This window comes from Rana temporaria, chromosome 2, assembly GCF_905171775.1.
Source record: "Rana temporaria chromosome 2, aRanTem1.1, whole genome shotgun sequence".
Lineage (NCBI taxonomy): Eukaryota > Metazoa > Chordata > Amphibia > Anura > Ranidae > Rana > Rana temporaria.
This window is the reverse complement of record NC_053490.1, coordinates 289,891,132-289,912,207: the sequence shown is the minus strand read 5'-3', so window position 1 is coordinate 289,912,207 and position 21,076 is coordinate 289,891,132. Positions and strand designations below refer to the sequence as shown.

General features: G+C 42.5%; 1 protein-coding gene across 1 annotated transcript in view; it reads left to right on the top strand.

Annotated features, from left to right (window-relative positions):
• Positions 1-19,941, top strand: part of LOC120926908 (protein psiI-like) — a 78,081-nt gene extending 58,140 nt beyond the window's left edge. Inside the window, exons 6-9 of the mRNA XM_040337209.1 lie at positions 1,314-1,458; positions 5,014-5,093; positions 8,892-8,993; positions 19,205-19,941. Of these exons, the coding sequence (XP_040193143.1) occupies positions 1,314-1,458; positions 5,014-5,093; positions 8,892-8,993; positions 19,205-19,477 (600 nt within the window). The 3' untranslated portion in view covers positions 19,478-19,941. The remainder of the gene's footprint in view (positions 1-1,313; positions 1,459-5,013; positions 5,094-8,891; positions 8,994-19,204) is intronic.
• Positions 19,942-21,076: the final 1,135 nt, after the last annotated feature.

The following is a 21,076-nucleotide window of genomic DNA, read 5'->3' as shown; positions in this document are numbered from 1 at the left end:
AAAAAAAGTGTAGGGCTCTGCTTTGCATAGTGATGAAACCAAAATGTGGATATACAGTATTTGCACCAACAAAATGACTAATAAATCTCTCAACTAATAACATTTAAATCAAATAAATCTCTATATTAAGCAAGGAGAGGTCTTCCTAAAAGATGGATTTTGTGCATCAGTTGGCATTCCACAAGGGGAGAGTGATGGAGGGCTTGGCTACAATATCTACTGTATATGTTGGCAAGCATGTATTGACCTTCTAGATACAAACCGGTCAAATTCTGTGTGGTGAACACTGGGTGACGCTGAATGAACAGCACTTTAGATAAACATTTATAAACTTTGATTTCTGTGGACAATTTAATGAACTTTTAGGAGTTTATAAACCTATTTTTGGTGCACAAAAGTTTGTAACACTTTTGGGCAGAGAGCCATTTAAAGTGCTTTTTTCACCAATTTTGGATCACAAATGTTATAGCGATATAATTAATATAAATGTTATTGAGAGATTTATTAGTACATATTCATATTTTATTTTATTTATTAGTCTTTTGATGGGCTATTTGGTTTTATCTTTTTATTTTTGGCTATGGTTCTAAATTAAATTCTTATTGTGAGTGGGGTAGGCAAATGTAGCACATTGTTTGCAATTTATGTTCAGTCTGTACAATATGCATTTAAAAGCCTCTCAAACATTTGAAAATATATACAGGTAGGAACAAGGTAGAAAAAAAACACTGTACAATTTTTGAGGCCAATGTATTAGCAGTTTGCAACTTTTTGTATAAATTCCCCTTCTAATGGTCATTCTTCACACTGTCTGGGCTTTTTACTGACTAAAAGCTTATTAGGCCCAATTTAGACTTGCGGTTGTGGGCAGCAAAAATGCACGGTTGAGCCATGTTTTCCCGCGTGCTAACTGCCCCCCTTATGCTTCAATAGGCAGCAGACAGGGGTGTTTACATGCCGTGGCTGCGATGCTCCGCACCAATGGCAAAGTTGACCCAACTTGTAGTGATCAGCGGGCAGCAAGCCTGCTGAATGCTACACATTCATGTCAATAGAGAAGTGCCCCAAATGCCCCGCAACCATGTTTGTTGGCAAAAAAAAAGTTAAATAGGCGGAGAGAAGGAGACGCATCACTTCCTCGCCACCTGTCAGTAGATTCTGGAACGGAATCCAAATGCGGATCTGGCTACAGAGACAAGGGATATTTAGACACATCTATTCAACAGATGAAGTAATAAATTAATTGTAGTGTAATTATCTGAATAATACTCTAAACACAGTGAGTAATCATGAATTTTGATGTGTCATTTCAGATGTACCGTCACAACAGCTCCTTTTATGAAAGCAGGTGCAATCAGCACTGCATGCATCACCTGTGCAACAGTACACAGCAAGATGGATGTGCACTAAACTGCTGCAATCGATCTATGTGCTTCAGTGCAGAAGACATGAATGGAGGTAAGAAAATGAAGTATAAATACAAACCAAATATCCCAGCTCACTTAACAGCCACCCTGCAACAAACCAAATTGTCCTGTCTAACAATTTGTGTTAAAACCAAGGGGTTTAGTATGCACACATTTGCAAATAATTGAGGAGAGGAGGGATACAAAAGACCTCAAAAGGTAACGCTGGGAGGATCTCTGTGTTAGACACCTCATGAGAAACTGTGTACTGAATCCAGACACAGTGTGCTTGTGTATTGGGTCCAAAGAACCGAGAACCTGTGGCAGAAGCATAAAAATGTATAAGTAGCTGCATAATAATAAAAAAAAAAAAATCACTGCAAGTATAACACCCACCTATGCGTATTAGTGTGCTCATTGGTCAAGGGGGAGGAGCTAAGGCTCCCTCTGCTCTCTTTCTCCTCAATGGATGTGGAGGCAGCAGTGTGAGCCATTGGCTCCTGCTGCTGTTAATCCCAGTCTGTGAGGAGAGATTGGGTGCAGGGCTGAGCAGAGCTGCATGTGTCAGTGGACACACAGATCATGGCTCAGGATCAAGCCCGCATGAGTGCCCTCATACTGAGCAGCTATGCCAATGAGAATGGCTCTGAATAATAGGATCACAGTGACCAATCACAGCAATCATAAAATGTAAGAAATGGCTGAAATTAGCAGCTTACACTTCCTTTCTTCTCATGCAGTGATCAGTTACTATGAGTGGAGAAGTTCACTCCTGATTACAGCGAGCACAAGTCCAAGTGCCAGCCTGTACTAGCACCATCCAGGGAAAGTACAGCTAATATCAGTGCTATCTAGTACCAGTGTTAACATAGTCAGAATCAGTACTATTCTGTACCAGCACAGCCAGTACTAGTGCCATCCAGTGCCAACACATCCAGTACCAGTGCCAGCCAGAACCAGTGCCTGTGCAACCAGTACCATTGCCACCCAGTACAAGTTCTAGCACACCCGATACCAGTAGCAGCACAGTCCGTACCAGTGTCAGCCAAGAACCAGTGCTTGTACAACCAGTACCAGCAAAGCCAGGACCATTACCATCCAGTGCCAGCACACCCAGTAGCAGTGTCATCCAGTAAAAATTCTGAATTCTCACCATGTCCTTTACCAATTTCCTTTGTATGTCTAATTTACAAAAATAAATGAGATAAGCAGTAAGAACATCTGGGTTCATAAATATCAAATACTGTATACCATAAACTGTGGACTTTATATAGTAAAAAAATAAAAACTCGGTGTTAAGTAAATACCACCAAATGAAAGTGCTATCTAAAAGAAATCTATCATTTGGGTACAAAGTTCAATTCAAAGGGAATAAAAGTCTTCCTGCAGAAACAATATACAGTATATGGTATATACTGCACATTATAAAATTATGACTTAGAAATTTCCACCATGCCTTCACCAATCTTGTGATACACCACCACTATGCCACAACAGGTGTGTCCTCACCTTTTACGATGGACCCCACTGCTCCTATAAATAGGAGGTCAAACAGCGCTCAGGTATAATAAATGCACTCTCTGGACAATCCTCAGGCTAATCCGAAATCTCTCAGGCTCCCCCATAGGCTTTCCCCACCTGATGCATAGCATCCTCCTGGACTTCCTCAAAGTCTGGGAGAGACTTCCGACCTCTGACACAATTTTAAGTCGAGGCGCATATCACCATGACGACAGAAACATAGCGTCCCTTTTGCCACAGCCATTTCTGAACACTAATCATTTGATGTTTACACCTGACCATCTCTTGTGTCATGTCTGCACACTCTCTGATCATCTCCTGTATCATGTCCGCACACTTTCTGGCCATCTCCTGTATCATGTCTGCACACTCTCTGATCTCCTGTATCATGTCCGCACACTTTCTGGCCATCTCCTGTATCATGTCTGCACACTCTCTGACCATCTCCTGTATCATGTCCGCACACTTTCTGGCCATCTCCTGTATCATGTCTGCACACTCTCTGACCATCTCCTGTATCATGTCCGCACACTTTCTGGCCATCTCCTGTTTCATGTCTGCACACTCTCTGAACTGGCTTCTGTGTTTAGAAGTGACAGTAGTGAGCGGAAAACACAGGGCAGCGCCAGAGTAATGTAACTCTGTTCCTTCGTATCACCCCTCTGACGGGTGTCACGCGCGTGCGATCCACACCCTCATAGCGACGTCACTGCGACGCTAAAATGTCTGCCCTCCCTGATACTGGGGGCCAGGGTGGCGCTACACAAGTGTGGCAGTTCTGATGTTATCCGGAAGGACTGTTGTGTCTGGGTATCTGCAGACCAGCATGGGCTGAGTAACTTTAATCAATCATGTATATAAAAGAAATAAAGCAAGTTGCTACAGCCTAGAAAAAATGTAATGGTCAAATTCTTGGCAATAAAGTATGTCAGCAATAGAAACTTTTTTATTTGTCCTTTTTTAGAGTGTCAAGAAGTAAGAACGTTTTTTTTTTTTTTTTTTTTCTGTCCTCAATAGGGAGCCTCGACCTCTCTATTTGTCACCAAAGTGACTTTCCCCAGAACAGGGAGAGTGGAGAAACCTTTCAATGAGGACACTTGTTCCTGTGACAACTATTAAAGAAGTGATGTACTGCACCTGTGTTTACAGGACAGGAAGTGAAGAGAAATCTCCCCAGCAAAACATATATTACAAAAAATGAAAATATTTTTAACCTTTCCCTACTCTAAAACTAATAAAAAAAGGTTTAACTTCACATATACTATAACTGACACTACTTTATAGTACTGACAATTATAGCACAGAACTGGAAACAACAGTCAGCTTCAGCAGAGAAGTCATTGGGCCGTACACACGACCGAACATGTCTGCTGAAACTGGTCCGCGGACCAGTTTCAGCAGACATGTTCGGTCGTGTGTAGGCCCGAGCGGACAGGATTCCAGCATACATTTGCCCGCCGGGCCTTTTTTCAGCGGGCAAATATTTCTGGACTTGTTTTAAAACAGCCCGCTGGAATCCTGTCTGCTCGGACATGTTCGGTCGTCTGTACAGACCTACCGTACATGTCCGAATGCCCGCCATCCCTCGCATGCGTCGAATGACTTTGACGCATGCGTGGAAGCCTTGAACTGGCAGGGCCGCCCACGTCGCCGCGGATTATTTACGCGCGGATTTCTGTATGGTGGTGAGTACAGCCACCATACAGAAATACCTGGGCAGACATGTACGGTGAAAACGGTCCGGCGGACCGGTTTCATCGTACATGTTTGCTCGTCTGTACAAGGCTTTAGGATTATGAATTACCTTTTTGTTTGGGCACAATCACTAAAAGTCATGTGGTAGCTATATGCTAAAAAAAAGAAAAAAAAAAAAAAGAATTGAGGACTCATTCGTATGCAAGTTCATCCATCAAATGTCTTCTTATAGACCAAGCAAAGGTCCTTTTCGAAAGATATAATTCTGAAAATTCTAAATTTGACAGATTTTTTAATGCAAAACAATTGTAAATAGAAAGAAACATCACTTATAGAAAATGGATACCCTTCCTTGTGTCATCCTGCACATTTTTCTTTTGCTTTATTACAGGTAACATGACTGCCAAGCCTCCAGTTACATCCACCACTACAACTACCGTTACAACGACTACAACAACTATTCTATACAGTGTAAGTAATTAATGGAGCATTAAACTGAGCAATATATATATTCCTGCGCTACTTTGGAGATAACTGACTAATAATAAATAAACTGCTGCAAGTACTTAAAGGATCAAACCATACCCAAAGGGAAATTAAATATAAAAAGAGTGTGATGCTGCGCTGTTTAAAAGAATGACGGTGGTATCAGTATATATGTACTTCCTTCTAATATACTGACAACTCAGTCTTGATAGATACCATATATGGCAGTGCAAATAACAAACTGTGCAAATTGCAAAATAATGAAAATAAATAAATACTCCAATAAATTCCACAAATACAGATAAAGGTGCAAAACACTTGTGCAAACAGTGCAAAATTGTATAAAAATAGCAAAGAAATTATATATTGCACTAAAAATAAAGTGCAGAGTGCAAATAGTCTCGATTACTTCTTAAAGTGCAAAAAAATGCAAAACATGCGACTTCAGTGTGCAAAAATGCAAATCGACAATCAGTGAGTGATGAGGATGTCTGTTCCTCTTCCTGTGCAAAGTGCAAATGGAGGGGAGGAGTGTGTGATGGAACTGTTTGATCTTCTTCATGTGCAAACCCACTTCGGTGAGACTACACTCTGGTTGTAGGTGGCCTCTTACCTGAGGGTAATGAGGCAACAGTATATATAGCAAATAGCGCTCTGTGTTCCTCTTGCCTTAAAATTATGAGGTTTCCACGATAATGGTATCCATACACTTTATATCCAAGATAATAAAAAAGGGAGGAACTAATGCGCAAACCACGCTAATAATAAATATAAATAAATAATCTATAGCAGCAGCCACAACTAAAATAGTGTTCATACACTGATGCAAATGTAAAAAGGGGGGGTTGTTGGGGCACTTACTAATAACACAATAATTAATATAACAAACAATAAATAGTGCATAAAATCCAGTGATAGTAAACACACAATAAGCAGCAAATGATTAAATAGTGCTGTAAAAGCTTTGTGCAAATGGTGCAAATGATTCCAATAAATGAATTAAATATACGTGAACATATATATAAATATATGTGAAGAAATGGCTCATATATAAATATATCAGTAGAGAAATAATATATAAATTAAATTGTTTTATATATTAAATAAAGCAGTCTTCATGTAATAATGTGCAAATTAAAGTCTCTGTACAAAATAGCAATAAGATCCAGTATCATGCAGCCAAAATCAAAGTCCAAGATTATTTCCAGGGTGAGGTGCTCCAAACCAAATCACAAGGTGCCCCACTCCAGGTGCCCTGTTTCCCCCAGCTAGAGGTGAGAGGCTGGGGGAAACAGGGCACCAGGAGTGGAGCACCTTGTGATTTGGTTTGGAGCACCTCACCTTGAAAATAATCTTGGACTTTGATTTTGGCTGCATGATACTGGATCTTGGCTTTATTGCTATTTTGTACAGAGACTTTAATTTGCACATTATTGCATGAAGACTGCTTTATTTAATATATAAAAAAAATTCATTTATATATTATTTCTCTACTTATATATGAGCGATTTCTTCACGTATATTTATATATATATGTTCACGTATATTTAATTAATTTATTGGAATCATTTGCACAAAGCTTTTACAGCACTATTTAATCATTTGCTGCTTATTGTGTCTTTACTACTTCACTGGATTTTATGCACTATTTATTGTTTGTTATATTAATTATTGTGTTATTATTAGTAAGCGCCCCAACACCCCCCCCCTTTTATATTTGTATCCAAGATAATATTCTCCATATGCTAAATATCAGGATACTTATAATCTCTCATTAATATGTCATCTCATATGAATGAGGGGGTATAAATGAGGGACTAGAGAAGGGAAGATACCGGATAGTGTAGTATGTTCAAATAATATTTATTATTCCTTAAATTATAAAAACGATACTCACAAATTAACAGTAATTAAAAGCCGAAATCCAAGAGCTTGTCTGTTAACGTCTCTTCTAGGTGCCTTTCCGTCCCTACGCGTGGCGTCACGCTCACGTGACCGTGAAGCCACGCGTCAATTTGTTGGAATTTTCATTATTTTGCTATTTGCCAAAAAAGATTCAGGAAACACAATTAACACTAATGCTCCTGACTAGGGCAGCATAAAACTCTACCTGCCTACAAGCCCCCTAACTATGATAAGGGATACACAATTATTACCCCCTTAGGCCTCTTTCACACGGGACAGATCCGTGATGATCCGCCCCGTGAACCTCTGCTTGCTCAGCGTGGATCGCTCCGTTGATCCCCGCTGAGCCGCCAGATTACAGGGCGATCCCCGCAGGACCCGACCTGTCAGATCTCCGCTCTCCCCTATGGGGGGATTGGATGAACATGGACTGTTTGTCCGTGTTCATCCGATCCAATCCGCAGACGGATGGAAAAATAGGATTTTCCTCCGTCTGCAGAATCGGAGGATTGCGGAACCGGGCGAGATCGAATGTTCATCCGCTGACACCTGCGATCTCATAGGGACCAATGTATGTCCCTTTTTCATCTGTACACAGATGGATGAAAAAGTGGACATACGGTCTGCCCGTGTGAAAGAGCCCATACTATGAGAGAGATATAAATAGAAACATAGAAAAGTGACAACAGAAAAAAGACCATTTAGTCCACTAGGTCTGTTTTTTTTTTTTTTTTTTTACTTTACAGATGTATGTTTGTTCCAAGCATGTTTGAAGCCACTTACTGTTGACTGACGTATTTCCTCTGCTATTCCAAGCATCAACTACTTTACAAAAATTACATATTTCTCCCACTTTAATGGGGTATATATGGCTAGAACTAACTATGACACAACATATATAGATATAACCCCCTAAATATGACAAGGACTATGACATGCTAACTATGACTGGGTATACAACTGTGATTTTTAATACTAGATATGTATTGGCGAGTAGGATAATGCAATTAAAATGAAACATAAGTTAAAACTGTTTTCTAGGTGTGGAAAGACTAGGAAAAAGTTTGAACCTCTGCAGGGTTTTTTCATGTGTGTCTCCCTAGTGATGAAATTCCACTCACTTTGGGTGGTTTCCATTCATTTCCTGTCACGTCTGTGGGACTTGAGAACACATCGATAAAAATCTGACAGAGGTTCTAACCCTTCTCTACTCTGTTTTTCCTGAATTACTTTAGGATGTTTAGAAGCATATTTTAAAGCGGAGTTCCACCCAAAAGTGGAACATCCGCTTAAACCACTCCTCGTCCTCTTACATGCCACATTTGGCATGTCATTTTTTTTTGGGGGGGGGGGCTTCAGGAGAAGTGGGACCGCTTAGGCGATATGTCATTTTGCCTACGGCGGCCCCTCCCTGTAGGCGATCGCCTGGGACACGTGACAGGTCCAATCAGGTAGGTCAGCACCTACGTGCAGTGAGTGCCTGGCCGTGAAGCCGGGTGCCCACAGTTAGGATGGAGGTGGGGGAGAGGAGCAGAGCTCTGGGCGACACGCGTCACTGGACAGTGGAGCAGGTAAGTGTATGTTTATTATGTTTATTAAAAGCCAGCCAGCCAGCTATGCTTTTTGTAGCTGCTGACTTTTAATAAACATAAAAAAGGCTGGAACTCTGCTTTAAGTGTAGCATTTATAGGGGGGAAAAAAACGTCTGGATTGCATTTTTTAGAAGATTTTTCTGTCACAAAAGAATGCTAAAGGCGTGTATAGAAACACTCTATATGGGCGTTTTTTTTTTCTGACAAAAAGAACTGGCGTTTTTTTAAGGGCAGCACAACCATTGACCATTTTTTTTTTTATACTATTTCTGTTTCTTTTGTTTAGGATAAGAAATGCAGATCATTTACCTGCTCGGAGACAGACTGCTTTAAAAATCAAGCTTCTGCAACATTAAAGCAATGTCAGGTTGGGATAAACCACTGTGAGGTAAGTCATTAGCAATGCTGTCTGCTAAGTATGTAGTATAAACACACTGAGGTGAATTTATTAAAACAGTCAGAATCTAGGGCAGCTGTGCATAGTAACCAATCAGTCTATAACTTCAACTTTTTCTGTTACGTATTTAAAAACGAAAGATAGAAGCTGACTGGTTAACATGCACAACTGCTCCAGATACTGGCTGCTCCAGTTTTGATAATTTCCCTCCCTTAATGATTTTATATTAATCATGTACATGAAAAATAACCGTTGTTTTTTGTATATGATTTATTTTGCCTAAGTTTTGTAAATGCCATCTGTACAAACAAGTTCCATACTTGCATTATATACAGAAGGTACTCATACTACCCACATTTGAAATGTTCTTCTTACTTCCTGTCCATATTTAGGAACAGGAAGTGAGGGAAAATTTCTACCACAGGAACACAGATAGCAATAAAATCATGAGGTTGTCTCCAAAACTCTGTAGGCAGCTGTAGTCTATTTTCTCCACTGCACTAAACCACAACAGCAGTGCAGAGGGAGAGGAAGTCAAGAGGAAAATGGCTCCTCTGTGGCTTCCTGGGTCACTAAGAGCAGCAATCCAGTTGGATGCTGACAGCCAAGGTGACTCTGATGGCCATCTTGGGTCAGGCAGAGTCTATTTGGCTCCTGGGTTTGGCATGCATTTAGCATGTGGGTAGTTTAGGGACAGGTAACCCATCTGTCAGGGGCAGTAATCGCATCAGGAAAAGGTTCCAGACAGTGTATGTCTTGAGAGACACATTTCGGCCCTCAAGACATATGCTGTGAGTATTCCCAGGGCTACTTTCCACTGGGCATGTTGTGAATTGTTATATTTTGACTACAATATAAATTCTTTCTGTTGCAACTGGACTGTGTGCGAGCACACTGCACCCTCCCACAACTCCATACCCAAATTTTGTAAAAGCTGGGACCCCTAGATCAAGCCATTCCTCCCAACATCCTTCAATCATCGCTTGAGCTATTAGTCCCCTAAATCCTCTAAATTGTAGCTTCCATGCTACGCCTGCTAACTCATTCGATACAGTGCCCCATAAACGATTACTGTACAAACTAAGGTCTGTCAGCATGGACCAAAAGGTGAGTACATGGATTGAAAACTAGCTACAGCCCATCCCTTGGTCAGATCACAATGCGGTGTACACCACAATGGCATCAACCATTCCGAAAAACCATGATCCCACTTGGTATCTTCCTGAAATTATACTCAAACACCCTGCCCATTGCCAATTGATTGAACAAGCTCTAAAAGACTATCTAGAACTCAATGCAAGCCCTGAAATATCCCCACTTACATTATGGGAAGCACATAAGCCAGTCCTCAGAGGAGCATTCCAGCGGCAAATAGGGATCTTAAAAAAGGAGCGAGCACTGATGGCAAGAAAATTGGAAACAGAATTCAACTTAGCATTTCTGGCCCTACAAAACTGCCAAACTCAAACTAATAGAACTCGGCTGGACAAAGCACGTCTGGAATACGACTTGTTCTTAACCGATTCGGCGAATAGAACACTTAATAGATCTAGACATGCTTTCTACAAGCAAGCTAATAAACCAGGGACATATTTAGCTAGAGCGCTAAACACACTCAATAAGACTTTTAAACCCATAAAGTTAAAAATTGCCAACAGGGTTCTCTCCAGCAACCCACTTAAAATAGTTCAAAAGTTTAGCTCACATCTAAAACAACTCTACTCAGAAACTACTGTATTTGACGAATCTAAAGCTGACTCCTTTTTTGCACAAATTAATCTTCCACAAATAAGTCAATCACAGAAAGAACAGTTGGAAGAACCAATTACGCAAGAGGATGTAGCTTTAGCCATTCGGGAACTCAAAATCAACAAAAGACCGGGACCTGACGGGTTCTCGGCAAACTACCTCAAAACTTTTACTGAGTTACTTTCACCCAGACTGGCAGAGGCATTTAACAACTTACTAGAGCAAAAAACCTTCAGACCTGAAACGTTGCTAGCAACGGTTTGTATGATTCCCAAACCACATTCGGATGACACACTTTGTAGCAATTATCGTCCCATATCTATGCTTAACATAGATATAAAACTATTAGGTAAAATACTAGCTACCCGCCTTAACAATTTTATCGGTACTCTAATCAAATCGAGATCAAGTAGGTTTCATGCCATCCAGACAAGCGGGCGATAATATACGCAGGGCATGCCTCTTGGCCAACATAGCAAAGAAAAGGGGTATACCGGCGTGTTTTCTCTCTCTGGACATCAAACAAGCTTTTGATTCTGTTTCCTGGGCGTATTTAAAATATACTCTACAGAAATGGGGCTTTGGCCCTAATTTCACTAATTGGATTATGGAACTTTATAATAACCCTAAAGCTTATGTTAAATACGCAGGATATAAGTCTGACACATTTGATATCAGAAGAGGAACACGTCAGGGCTGCCCGTTATCCCCGTTATTATTTGCCCTCCTTATCGAACCGCTTGCTCAGAAAATCAGATCAGACCCCACTATCCTAGGTATAGAATTAGGAGGTCATAAACATAAATTATGCCTATTTGCGGATGACATTCTTTTATTTATCTCTTCCCCGCAAGTAACTGGCCCTAATCTCATCCCAATACTTGATAGATTTGCGACGTTCTCAGGTCTAGCCATTAATCCCAAGAAATGTGTAGCACTAAACATATCCCTCTCAAGACTAGAATTAAGTGCAGCCACAGTAGGTCTTCCATTTACATGGTCGGATAAGAGCATCCCGTACTTAGGAACACATGTAACGGCTGATACATCTGATTTATTCTCTTATAATTATCCCCCTCTTCTTAAACAGATAACAAACTTACTCAAATCCTGGTCCCAGCTCCCATTATCCTGGTTAGGTAGGATCAACGCAGTCAAGATGACAATATTACCAAAATTGTTGTATCTTTTTAGAGTGCTCCCGAGTCCAATACCGGCTTACTTTCTGAGGACAATACAAAACAGAATGACGACCTTTATATGGGGCACATCTAGGCCCAGAATAAAGGCGAAAATCTTGCATCTCCCCAAAACTCAAGGAGGGTTAGGATATCCGAATTTTACAAACTACTATAGGGCAGCGCAAATTTCAACCTTGGCCAAATATCATGCAAAAAAGGAAACACCTCTCTGGGTAGCGATTGAGGCAACCGAGTGTGATCCCATCCCTCCAGCTAACTTACTATGGATTCTTCCCAAGCTACGCGGGAAAATCTGCAATCCAATTATTAAACATTCTCTCTCACTATGGGATAGCTATAAATCCAAGTATTCACTGGTGTCCCCTCTCAACCCACTGCTTTCATTTTATAAAAACCCAACATTTTATCCGGAATGGATCTTCCCTAACACATTCAAGGAATGGGTAAGGAAAGACTGTATATATGTCTATAAATTTTTGGATTCATCGGGTATCATGCCCTTCCCGACAGTATGTAAAAAATACGGTATACCTCAATCAGAATTGTTTCGATACCTCCAAATAAAAAATTTTGTGGAAACACATCTGACCTCTTCGGCTCTGAAAAACCAGATGTCACCTTTTGTAAGTATATGTAAAGATAATCCACATGTAAGAGGTACAATTTCGGTTCTGTACTTGCAGTCACTATCCCACAATAACACAACAAAGCTTCCTTATGTTCAGAAATGGGAGAGTGACCTGGGTATAGAACTTAATACCTCGGATTGGAATCAAATATGGCGAAACACTAAATCGGCTTCCTCGAATATAATAGCATTGGAAGCGGGCTATAAGGTATTAATGAGATGGTACCTGGTGCCAAGCAGAATAGCTAAATATGCACCAAACTGCACCGGACATTGCTATAGGGGTTGCATTACCGAAGGTACATATTTTCATACTTGGTGGACGTGTCCAATAGTACAGAAATTCTGGGATAAGATTTTCAAGATGGTAAATGCGGTGACTAAATTGAAAATACTTCCAGACCCTAAATTGGCACTACTGAATTTAAAGCCCATCAATCTAACACACACGCACTTCAAGCTACTAACACAACTCTTTACGGCAGCCAAACAAACCATAGCAAAAGCTTGGAAAACTCCAATTTTATCAACGACGGAAACAAAAAATAGAATGAATATTGCTATGACGCACGCCAAAATGGAAGCGTTAGAAACGGACACGATCGCCAACTTTGAAAAAATATGGAACCCTTGGATACAATATGCTATACCAGAAAATTTTAATAGAGGTGTAATGATGCCATGGTAGCTTTCCTATACGAAAATAACCGTTGTACATTTCATGCTTTGACGACGGATCCTAGCCCATCCCTGCAGACTTCCTTACCTGACCCCCCCCCCCCATTTTCCTTCCTTTTCTTCGCTTCTTCCTTTTCCTGATCTGATACTGCATAAGGTAGTACCCTCGTGTATCTACCGTTAACTTTGAAAAGGTAGCACATTTTAGAAATTTTAAGTTGATAGGTAGTAAGGTTACATTAAATAAGGACGTATTATCTTTGATATATTATCCACTAGCCACTAGAAAAAGTTGTAAGGATTACATATTTGGCTATGTTAACTACTTAAACTCTTCCTGCGATAGTACACAGAACATGGCTAAAATATTCCCGTTTATTGTTGTTTAAGAAAGATGATACTGTTAGTCAATCTTATGTTATAATAACCACCTGATAACTGTAACGAATGTATGCTTCATGTACAATTTATTCTTGCATTTAATAAAGATATTCTTGACAAGGAAAACTAGCTACAGGAGCGAGTCCAGAGGGTGGTGATAAATGGGGAGTACTCGGAATGGTCTGGTGTGGAAAGCGAGGTCCCCCAGGGTGTCAGAGAGGTACTCACTGAGGCCAAGATGCTTAAAGCGGTTCTCTCTTGCAACTAAGCGCACTCCACCCCTGGAAGTGGTACAGAGGGTGAAGGGCACAAAGAGGCACGAGTCACCAGCAGGCTGGGTATATTTTGCGAGAAGGTCGCTGGATATCTGGTAACCATGCAGAGATGGTTGTCACTGGTCGGTGCTTCAGGCCTGGCTGAGGTTCTAGCCCAACAGGGTAGAAGAATGGAGGAGACCTAAAGCAAGCTGGGGGTCAAACAAAGGAGAATGGTAGCAAGTCCTTAAGCAAGCCTGGGGTCAAACACAGGAGACTGGTAGCAAAGTCCTTTAAGCAAGCCAGGGTCAAACACAGGAGACTGGTAGCAAGGTCCTTTAACCACTTCCAGACCTGCGCACGACGATGTACGTCCTATTTTTAAAGATTGATATCTCGGTAACGGCAGCAGCTGCTGCCACAACCGAGGTATCAATCTTTAGTGTGCGCGGTCTGGAATCCGATAATGGCGGTCTCAGTGGCGGATTCACCGCGAGATCGCCGTTATCGGTGGCGGGAGAGGGGCTCCCGCCGCTCTCCCGCGCCCTCCGCCGCTTCCCGGAGCCGTCGGTAGCGGCGGAGGCGATCGGGTGCTGTCGGCTGGTGAGCGGGGATGAGACTGAAGGAAAAATCTCCTTCGCCCGTCCCCATAGCTCGGGAATTCATTCGGGTGCTAAAAATACTCGCTAGTGGGAGAACTTCTGGGGGAATCTAGGATGGAAAAGGACCTGGGGGGTCTTAGTAGATGACAGGCTCAGCAATAGCATGCAATGCCAAGCTGCAGCATGCAAAGCCAACAGAACATTGGCATGCATTAAAAAGGGAACTCCAGGGATAAAATGATAATTCTCCCACTCTACAAGACTCTGGTCTGGTCGCATCTGGAGTATGCCATACAGTTCTGGGCACCAGTCCTCAGGAGGGATGTATTGGAACTGGAGAGAGTCCAGAGAAGGGCAACAAAGCTAATAATGGGACTGGAGGGTCTCAGTTATTAGGAAATACAAGCACTGAACTTATTGTCTCTGGAGAGGAGACGCTTAAGAGGGGATATGATTTCAATTTACAAATACCATACTGGTGACCCTAGCATAGGGAAAAACTTTTACGTGCAAGGAAATTTAAAAAGACACGTGGCCATTCACTAAAATTAGAAGAGAAGCGGTTTAACCTTGAACTGCGTAGAGGGTTCTTTACTGTAAGAGCGGTAAGGATGTGGAATTCCCTTCCACAGGCGGTGGTTTCAGCGGGGAGCATCGATAATTTCAAAAAACTGTTTGATAGGCACCGAAACAACCATAACATACAAGGATATACAATGTAATATTAACATAAAAGCACAAACGCAGGTTTGACTTGATGGACTTGTGTTTTTTCAACATCACCTACTATGTAACTCTTATCGCTCTCTTCTCCCCTCCTCTTTTTACATTATTCTCCTTCATCTTTAAAGTACTGTATAACTACAGGCAAAACTTTTTTTTTAATTTAATTTCGGGTAGAGCAAGGGAGGGTTATAACCCCTTTCAAAATTTTGTTTCACCATCTGTGTCCGATTGCAGAGATTTCCCTTTACTTTTTGTTCCATGGCCAAACAGGAAGTGAGAGGAAATTCCTGCAAATTAAGGGGATCTATTGGGGACACCAGAACTAGTGTCCCTATTGGAAGATTTCCCTTCTATTACTTTTCTGGGTACAGAAAAATTGGGATTTTCTTTTACTTTCACTTTTCTTTCCTTAAAGGGGACACAGACGGCACTAAAAACTGACAGGTGTTCTAAACCCACTGCACTTCATCCAAAACTAAACAAAACAAAGTTTTGCCATTAGTTACACTTTAATTACATGAACCATATGAGCATCCTCGTAGGCCTTCAAATACTGAGTCTAAAGTATTATTTTTTACTGCTAGCTTCAACTCAGTACGGTTGATCCATGTGCTTTATCGTATCCTTGCTGACAATAGACTTAATGTCTCAAACATTTGCAACTTTAATGGCGTCTGTACATTATTTTCTTTACATGGTTTGTTGTGAAAACTACTTCCTTTGAGACCTAATAAAAAATATATATATATAAATCATGAGGTTGTTACCCTCCCTTACTCTATAGGAACTATGATAACATTTCGGATGGAGTTGGGTTTTTATGCATATTCTTTGTTGAACGGGCAGTAATATACTAAATGCTTTGTGCAGTTTCATGACAACACATGGCTCTATAATATTATAGCTCCCAACTGTTCATGATTTGAAGGGACGTTCTTCTGTCTTTTGAGACCAAATCCCTCTATACCAGGGGTGGGCAATTATTTTTTCGATGGGGCCACATGAGAAACTAAAAATATTTTGGAGGGCCGGGCCAAAAGGCTAAACTCAATGCTGCATAAAATCAATTGTATTTCTTTATAAAAAGCAGTAAATATCATTGTTGGACAACTGGTACGAGTACTTGTTATAGACATGGCACAGGAGGGGGACAGAGGCTGGGGACATGGCACAGGAGGGGGACAGACGCTGGGGACATGACACAGGAGGGGGACAGAGGCTGGGGACATGGCACAGGAGGGGGACAGAGGCTGGGGACATGGCACAGGAGGGGGACAGAGGCTGGGGACATGGCACAGGAGGGGGACAGAGGCTGGGGACATGGCACAGGAGGGGGACAGAGGCTGGGGACATGACACAGGAGGGGGACAGAGGCTGGGGACATGACACAGGAGGGGGACAGAGGCTGGGGACATGACACAGGAGGGGGACAGAAGTTGGGGACATGACACAGGAGGGGGACAGAGGCTGGGGACATGACACAGGAGGGGGACAGACGCTGGGGACATGACACAGGAGGGGGACAGACGCTGGGGACATGACACAGGAGGGGGACAGAGGCTGGGGACATGGCACAGGAGGGGGACAGAGGCTGGGGACATGGCACAGGAGGGGGACAGAGGCTGGGGACATGGCACAGGAGGGGGACAGAGGCTGGGGACATGACACAGGAGGGGGACAGAGGCTGGGGACATGACACAGGAGGGGGACAGAGGCTGGGGACATGACACAGGAGGGGGACAGAAGTTGGGGACATGACACAGGAGGGGGACAGACGCTGGGGACAGGCAGCCACTGTTTAATCAATAACAATTGATTAAACAGTGGCTGCATGTGATGGCACAGTGGCTGCGTGTGATGGCACAGTGGTTGCGTTTGATGGGCACAGTGGCGACAATTGATGGCACAGTGGCTGCGTTTGATGGCATGGCACAGTGGCGACAATTGATGGCACAGTGGCTGCGTTTGATGGCATGGCACAGTGGCTGTGTTTGATTGCACAGTGGCTGCGTTTGATGGCATGTCACAGTGGTGACAATTGATGGCACAGTGGCTGCGTTTGATGGCATGGCACAGTGGCGACAATTGATGGCACAGTGGCTGCGTTTGATGGCATGGCACAGTGGCTGTGTTTGATTGCACAGTGGCTGCGTTTGATGGCATGTCACAGTGGTGACAATTGATGGCACAGTGGCTGCGTTTGATGGCATGGCACAGTGGCGACAATTGATGGCACAGTGGCTGCGTTTGATGGCATGGCACAGTGGCGACAATTGATGGCACAGTGGCTGCGTTTGATGGCATGTCATAGTGGTGACAATTGATGGGCCCAGTGGCTGCCTGCATATGATGGGCACAGTGAGGCTTCAATTTTTTTGTTTGTTTTTTCGTCTGCGCCCCCCCCCCCCAAAAAAAAATTTGAGCACCAGCCGCAGGCCACTGGACAAACTAATGCAGACAGACAGTGCACAGTACCATGAGGAAGTAAAAGCTGCCCAGGCCGCCAGCACACATGCCACAGCTATACTTAATTTTCTTTCAGTGTCTGAGAGGCTGGCTTACACACACTGTCAGTCAGGTCGGTGGTCGGCCACACTCAGCACAGTCAGCACTGCAGCTCTCTCACCTCCTTGTCCACTCCTCAGCCCTCAACCCCACACTTCCCTGAGTTCCCTCACGCTGTGGACTCGAGATGGGCGGACGCAATTTGCAATTAGGCGCGGAGGCGCGCTGTGAATGCTGGGGCGGCCGCAGCGTCCTCGGCTCCTCCTCCTGATGTCCTGATCACTCTGCTTGCTAGGTGCCGTTCGTTTGAACAGCTGTTTTCCCCGCTGCGCATAGACACGCCCCCTTGGACGGATCTGTCCAATCGCGAGCAAGGGGGAGTGTCTATGTGACTCCCCCTTGCTTGCGATTGGACAGATCCGTCCAAGGGGGAGTGTTTATGCGCGGCGGGGAAAATGGCTGTTCAAACGAACGCTGTCTGTAATGTTCCCCGCCGCGGTGATTAACGTGGCAGCTGCGGCGGCGATTTCGGCGGCGGCGGGGGGGCCGGATTAAAAGGTCCGCCGGGCCGTATACGGCCCGCGGGCCGTAGTTTGCCCAGGTCTGCTCTATACCATATAGAGCCTCAGCTGTCCCTCTTTTTAGTCTCATTTGTACATTACTATACAAAATGTACTATATCATCTCCAAAAGTATGGGAAACGTAATATAGGAGGAATGAATAATATGAGTCCACCTGTGGTATCCCATCCCAACTGTTATTTCTGTAGTGTAGCCAGGGTAATGCTGTGAAAGTGGCTGAAAATAAGTACAGGAGATCATCAGCACTGAAAAGGTGAAAGCAGTTTAGGATACATTTTTTAGCAAGTTAAATGCCACCCAGTTAGTGCCCGCTCACACTAACGCGACTTGGGATCCGACTTGTGACGCCCCCAAGTCGCCCAAGTCGCGCAACATGAAAAATTACATTAAAGGGAATGAGAATCATCTTAATGCACACTACTGAAGTCAAAAGGTTGCTGTACTACTTCAAGGTGACTTCTAGGCGACTTGTACCCATTGATTTTAATGGAAGTTGCCTCCAAAGTCGTATCAGCGTCTTAACTGAAGCAACTTTACAGGAAGAGAAAATAGTTTTCTCAGGCAAATCCCTCCCTCCCACAGAGCTGATTATTGTTCGATTGGCCACTGGCAAAGTTGCCTGTCCTGGAGGCGACTTGAAGTTGCCTCGAAGTTGCCTCAAGTTTCCTCCAAGTTGCCTCAAGTTGCCTCGCAAAGTCGTGCCGACTTTCATGTCGCTGTAGTGTGAACTGACACTTAGGGGTTAGATCTATTTTAGGGAAGCTCAGATATGTGTAATAACCAGTACTGGTAAATGCTAATACTGCCTCTCCTCTCTATTAAAGCTTTCTTTGTGATTTAATATTGGTACTAAATAAATCTATAAAAATATTAACGTGCTCGTCATTTTCTGCAGTTACAGAAAAAAGTGACGAATGGTGCTATCTCTTACGAAGGAGGTTGCAGTAACACTTGTGCCACCAGCACTAAATCTTGCGCTACCATCACCAGTGGTGACTGTTTCCAGGAATGCTGCAATTCTACAACCACTGGATGCTGCATGAAATTGGATGGACAGGTGCATTTCAATGCTGCCACTCAAATCCACAACGGTTCCGTCCTCAGAATGTTCATTTGTGCTTTCATTGTTATCTTTCTCTCGCACTACTTTTCTTCTTCACATGTATAAGTCAGTCACTGAATAAAGAAAGATCTGTAATGTGACCTCTATCACTCACACAAACATCTTTTATGTTAACATAAAGACATTATTGGGTTGAAAAAGATATATACTTATACCTCCAGAGAAATATAACAGGTATATGCATTAAAAACTGATGTATGAATCATTACTGTAAAATTTGTAACTAGTGTAAGAATTTTTATTATCCTACCAATTGCATTCTTTTAGTATAATGATGTTCTTAGCCGTGTGATATTGGTACCACAATCTGGAATTAAAATTGCCCTAAAAGGGCCAGCCTTCCAAAAACTTATAATAGGAGTGGATGCTGGTGGTAGGCTGAATCATCCCACTGGCTTCGATTACCACTGTGTGATTCCAAAGACTAGAACTCACCACTAAATATTTTCTAGAGAGCTAGAACTATTTCCCCCCCACCCGATCTTACTACCATCCACTGTAGGGCAAAAGAAATAATAAAAAAAGCAGGGGGGATGAGATCCTCTTCTAAAAGATGTAGCAGATAGATGGACATTTGGATGGGAAATTCACCTACAGAAATCAGATGAGTCAAGTGAATCAAAAATGCCACACATATTCCCCATAAGGCTATGGTAATGACAAAGATATTTGCTTTCATATACTATCCGGTATTGTTTCTGCCATAGCCTTTTGGGCACTTAAATAGTGAAGTATAAGTTCATTTTGTGGGAAATGTATCTTACTGATTTCAACGCTATACTCATATTTCAATTTTGGGTGGACCAATTCTCTCATGAAATTCCAGGCTTTTGTAGATATGTTGTGTTTTTTTGTGTATTTTTTTTATGAAATGTTAGTGAATTGTTATATTCATCTGTTCTCTTAGATTTTTTTCAGTAAATATATACAGTATTTCACAAAAGTGAGTACACCACTCACATTTTTGTAAATATTTTATTATATCTTTTCATGTGACAACACTGAAGAAATGACACTTTGCTACAATGTAGTGAGTGTACGGCTTGTATAACAGTGTAAATTAATTGTAATGTAATTATCATGTTGGAATACTCCCCTGCGGCCCAGGCTCAAAAGGGAGGGGATCATGCTCTGCTTCAGTATATCACAGTACATGTTGGCATTCATGGTTCCCTCAATGAACTGTAGCCCCCCAGTGCCAGCAGCACTCATGCAGCCACAGACCATGACACTCCCACCACCATGCTTGACTGTAGGCAAGACACACTTGTCTTCATATTCCTCACCTGGTTGCCACCACACATGCTTGACACCATCTGAACCAAATACGTTTATCTTGGTCTCATCAGACCACAGGACATGGTTCCAGTAATCCATGTCCTTAGTCTGCTTGTCTTCAGCAAACTGTTTGCAGGATTTCTTGTACATCATCTTTAGAAGAGGCCTCCGACCAATTTAATGCATTGTGTGGCATATGGTCTAATCACTGACAGGCTGACCCCCCCACCCTTTCAACCTCTGCAGCAATGCTGGCAGCACTCATACGTCTATTTCCCAAAGACAACCTCTGAATATGACGCTGAGCACGTGCACTCAACTTCTTTGATTGATCATGGTGAGGCTTGTTCTGAGTGGAACCTGCCA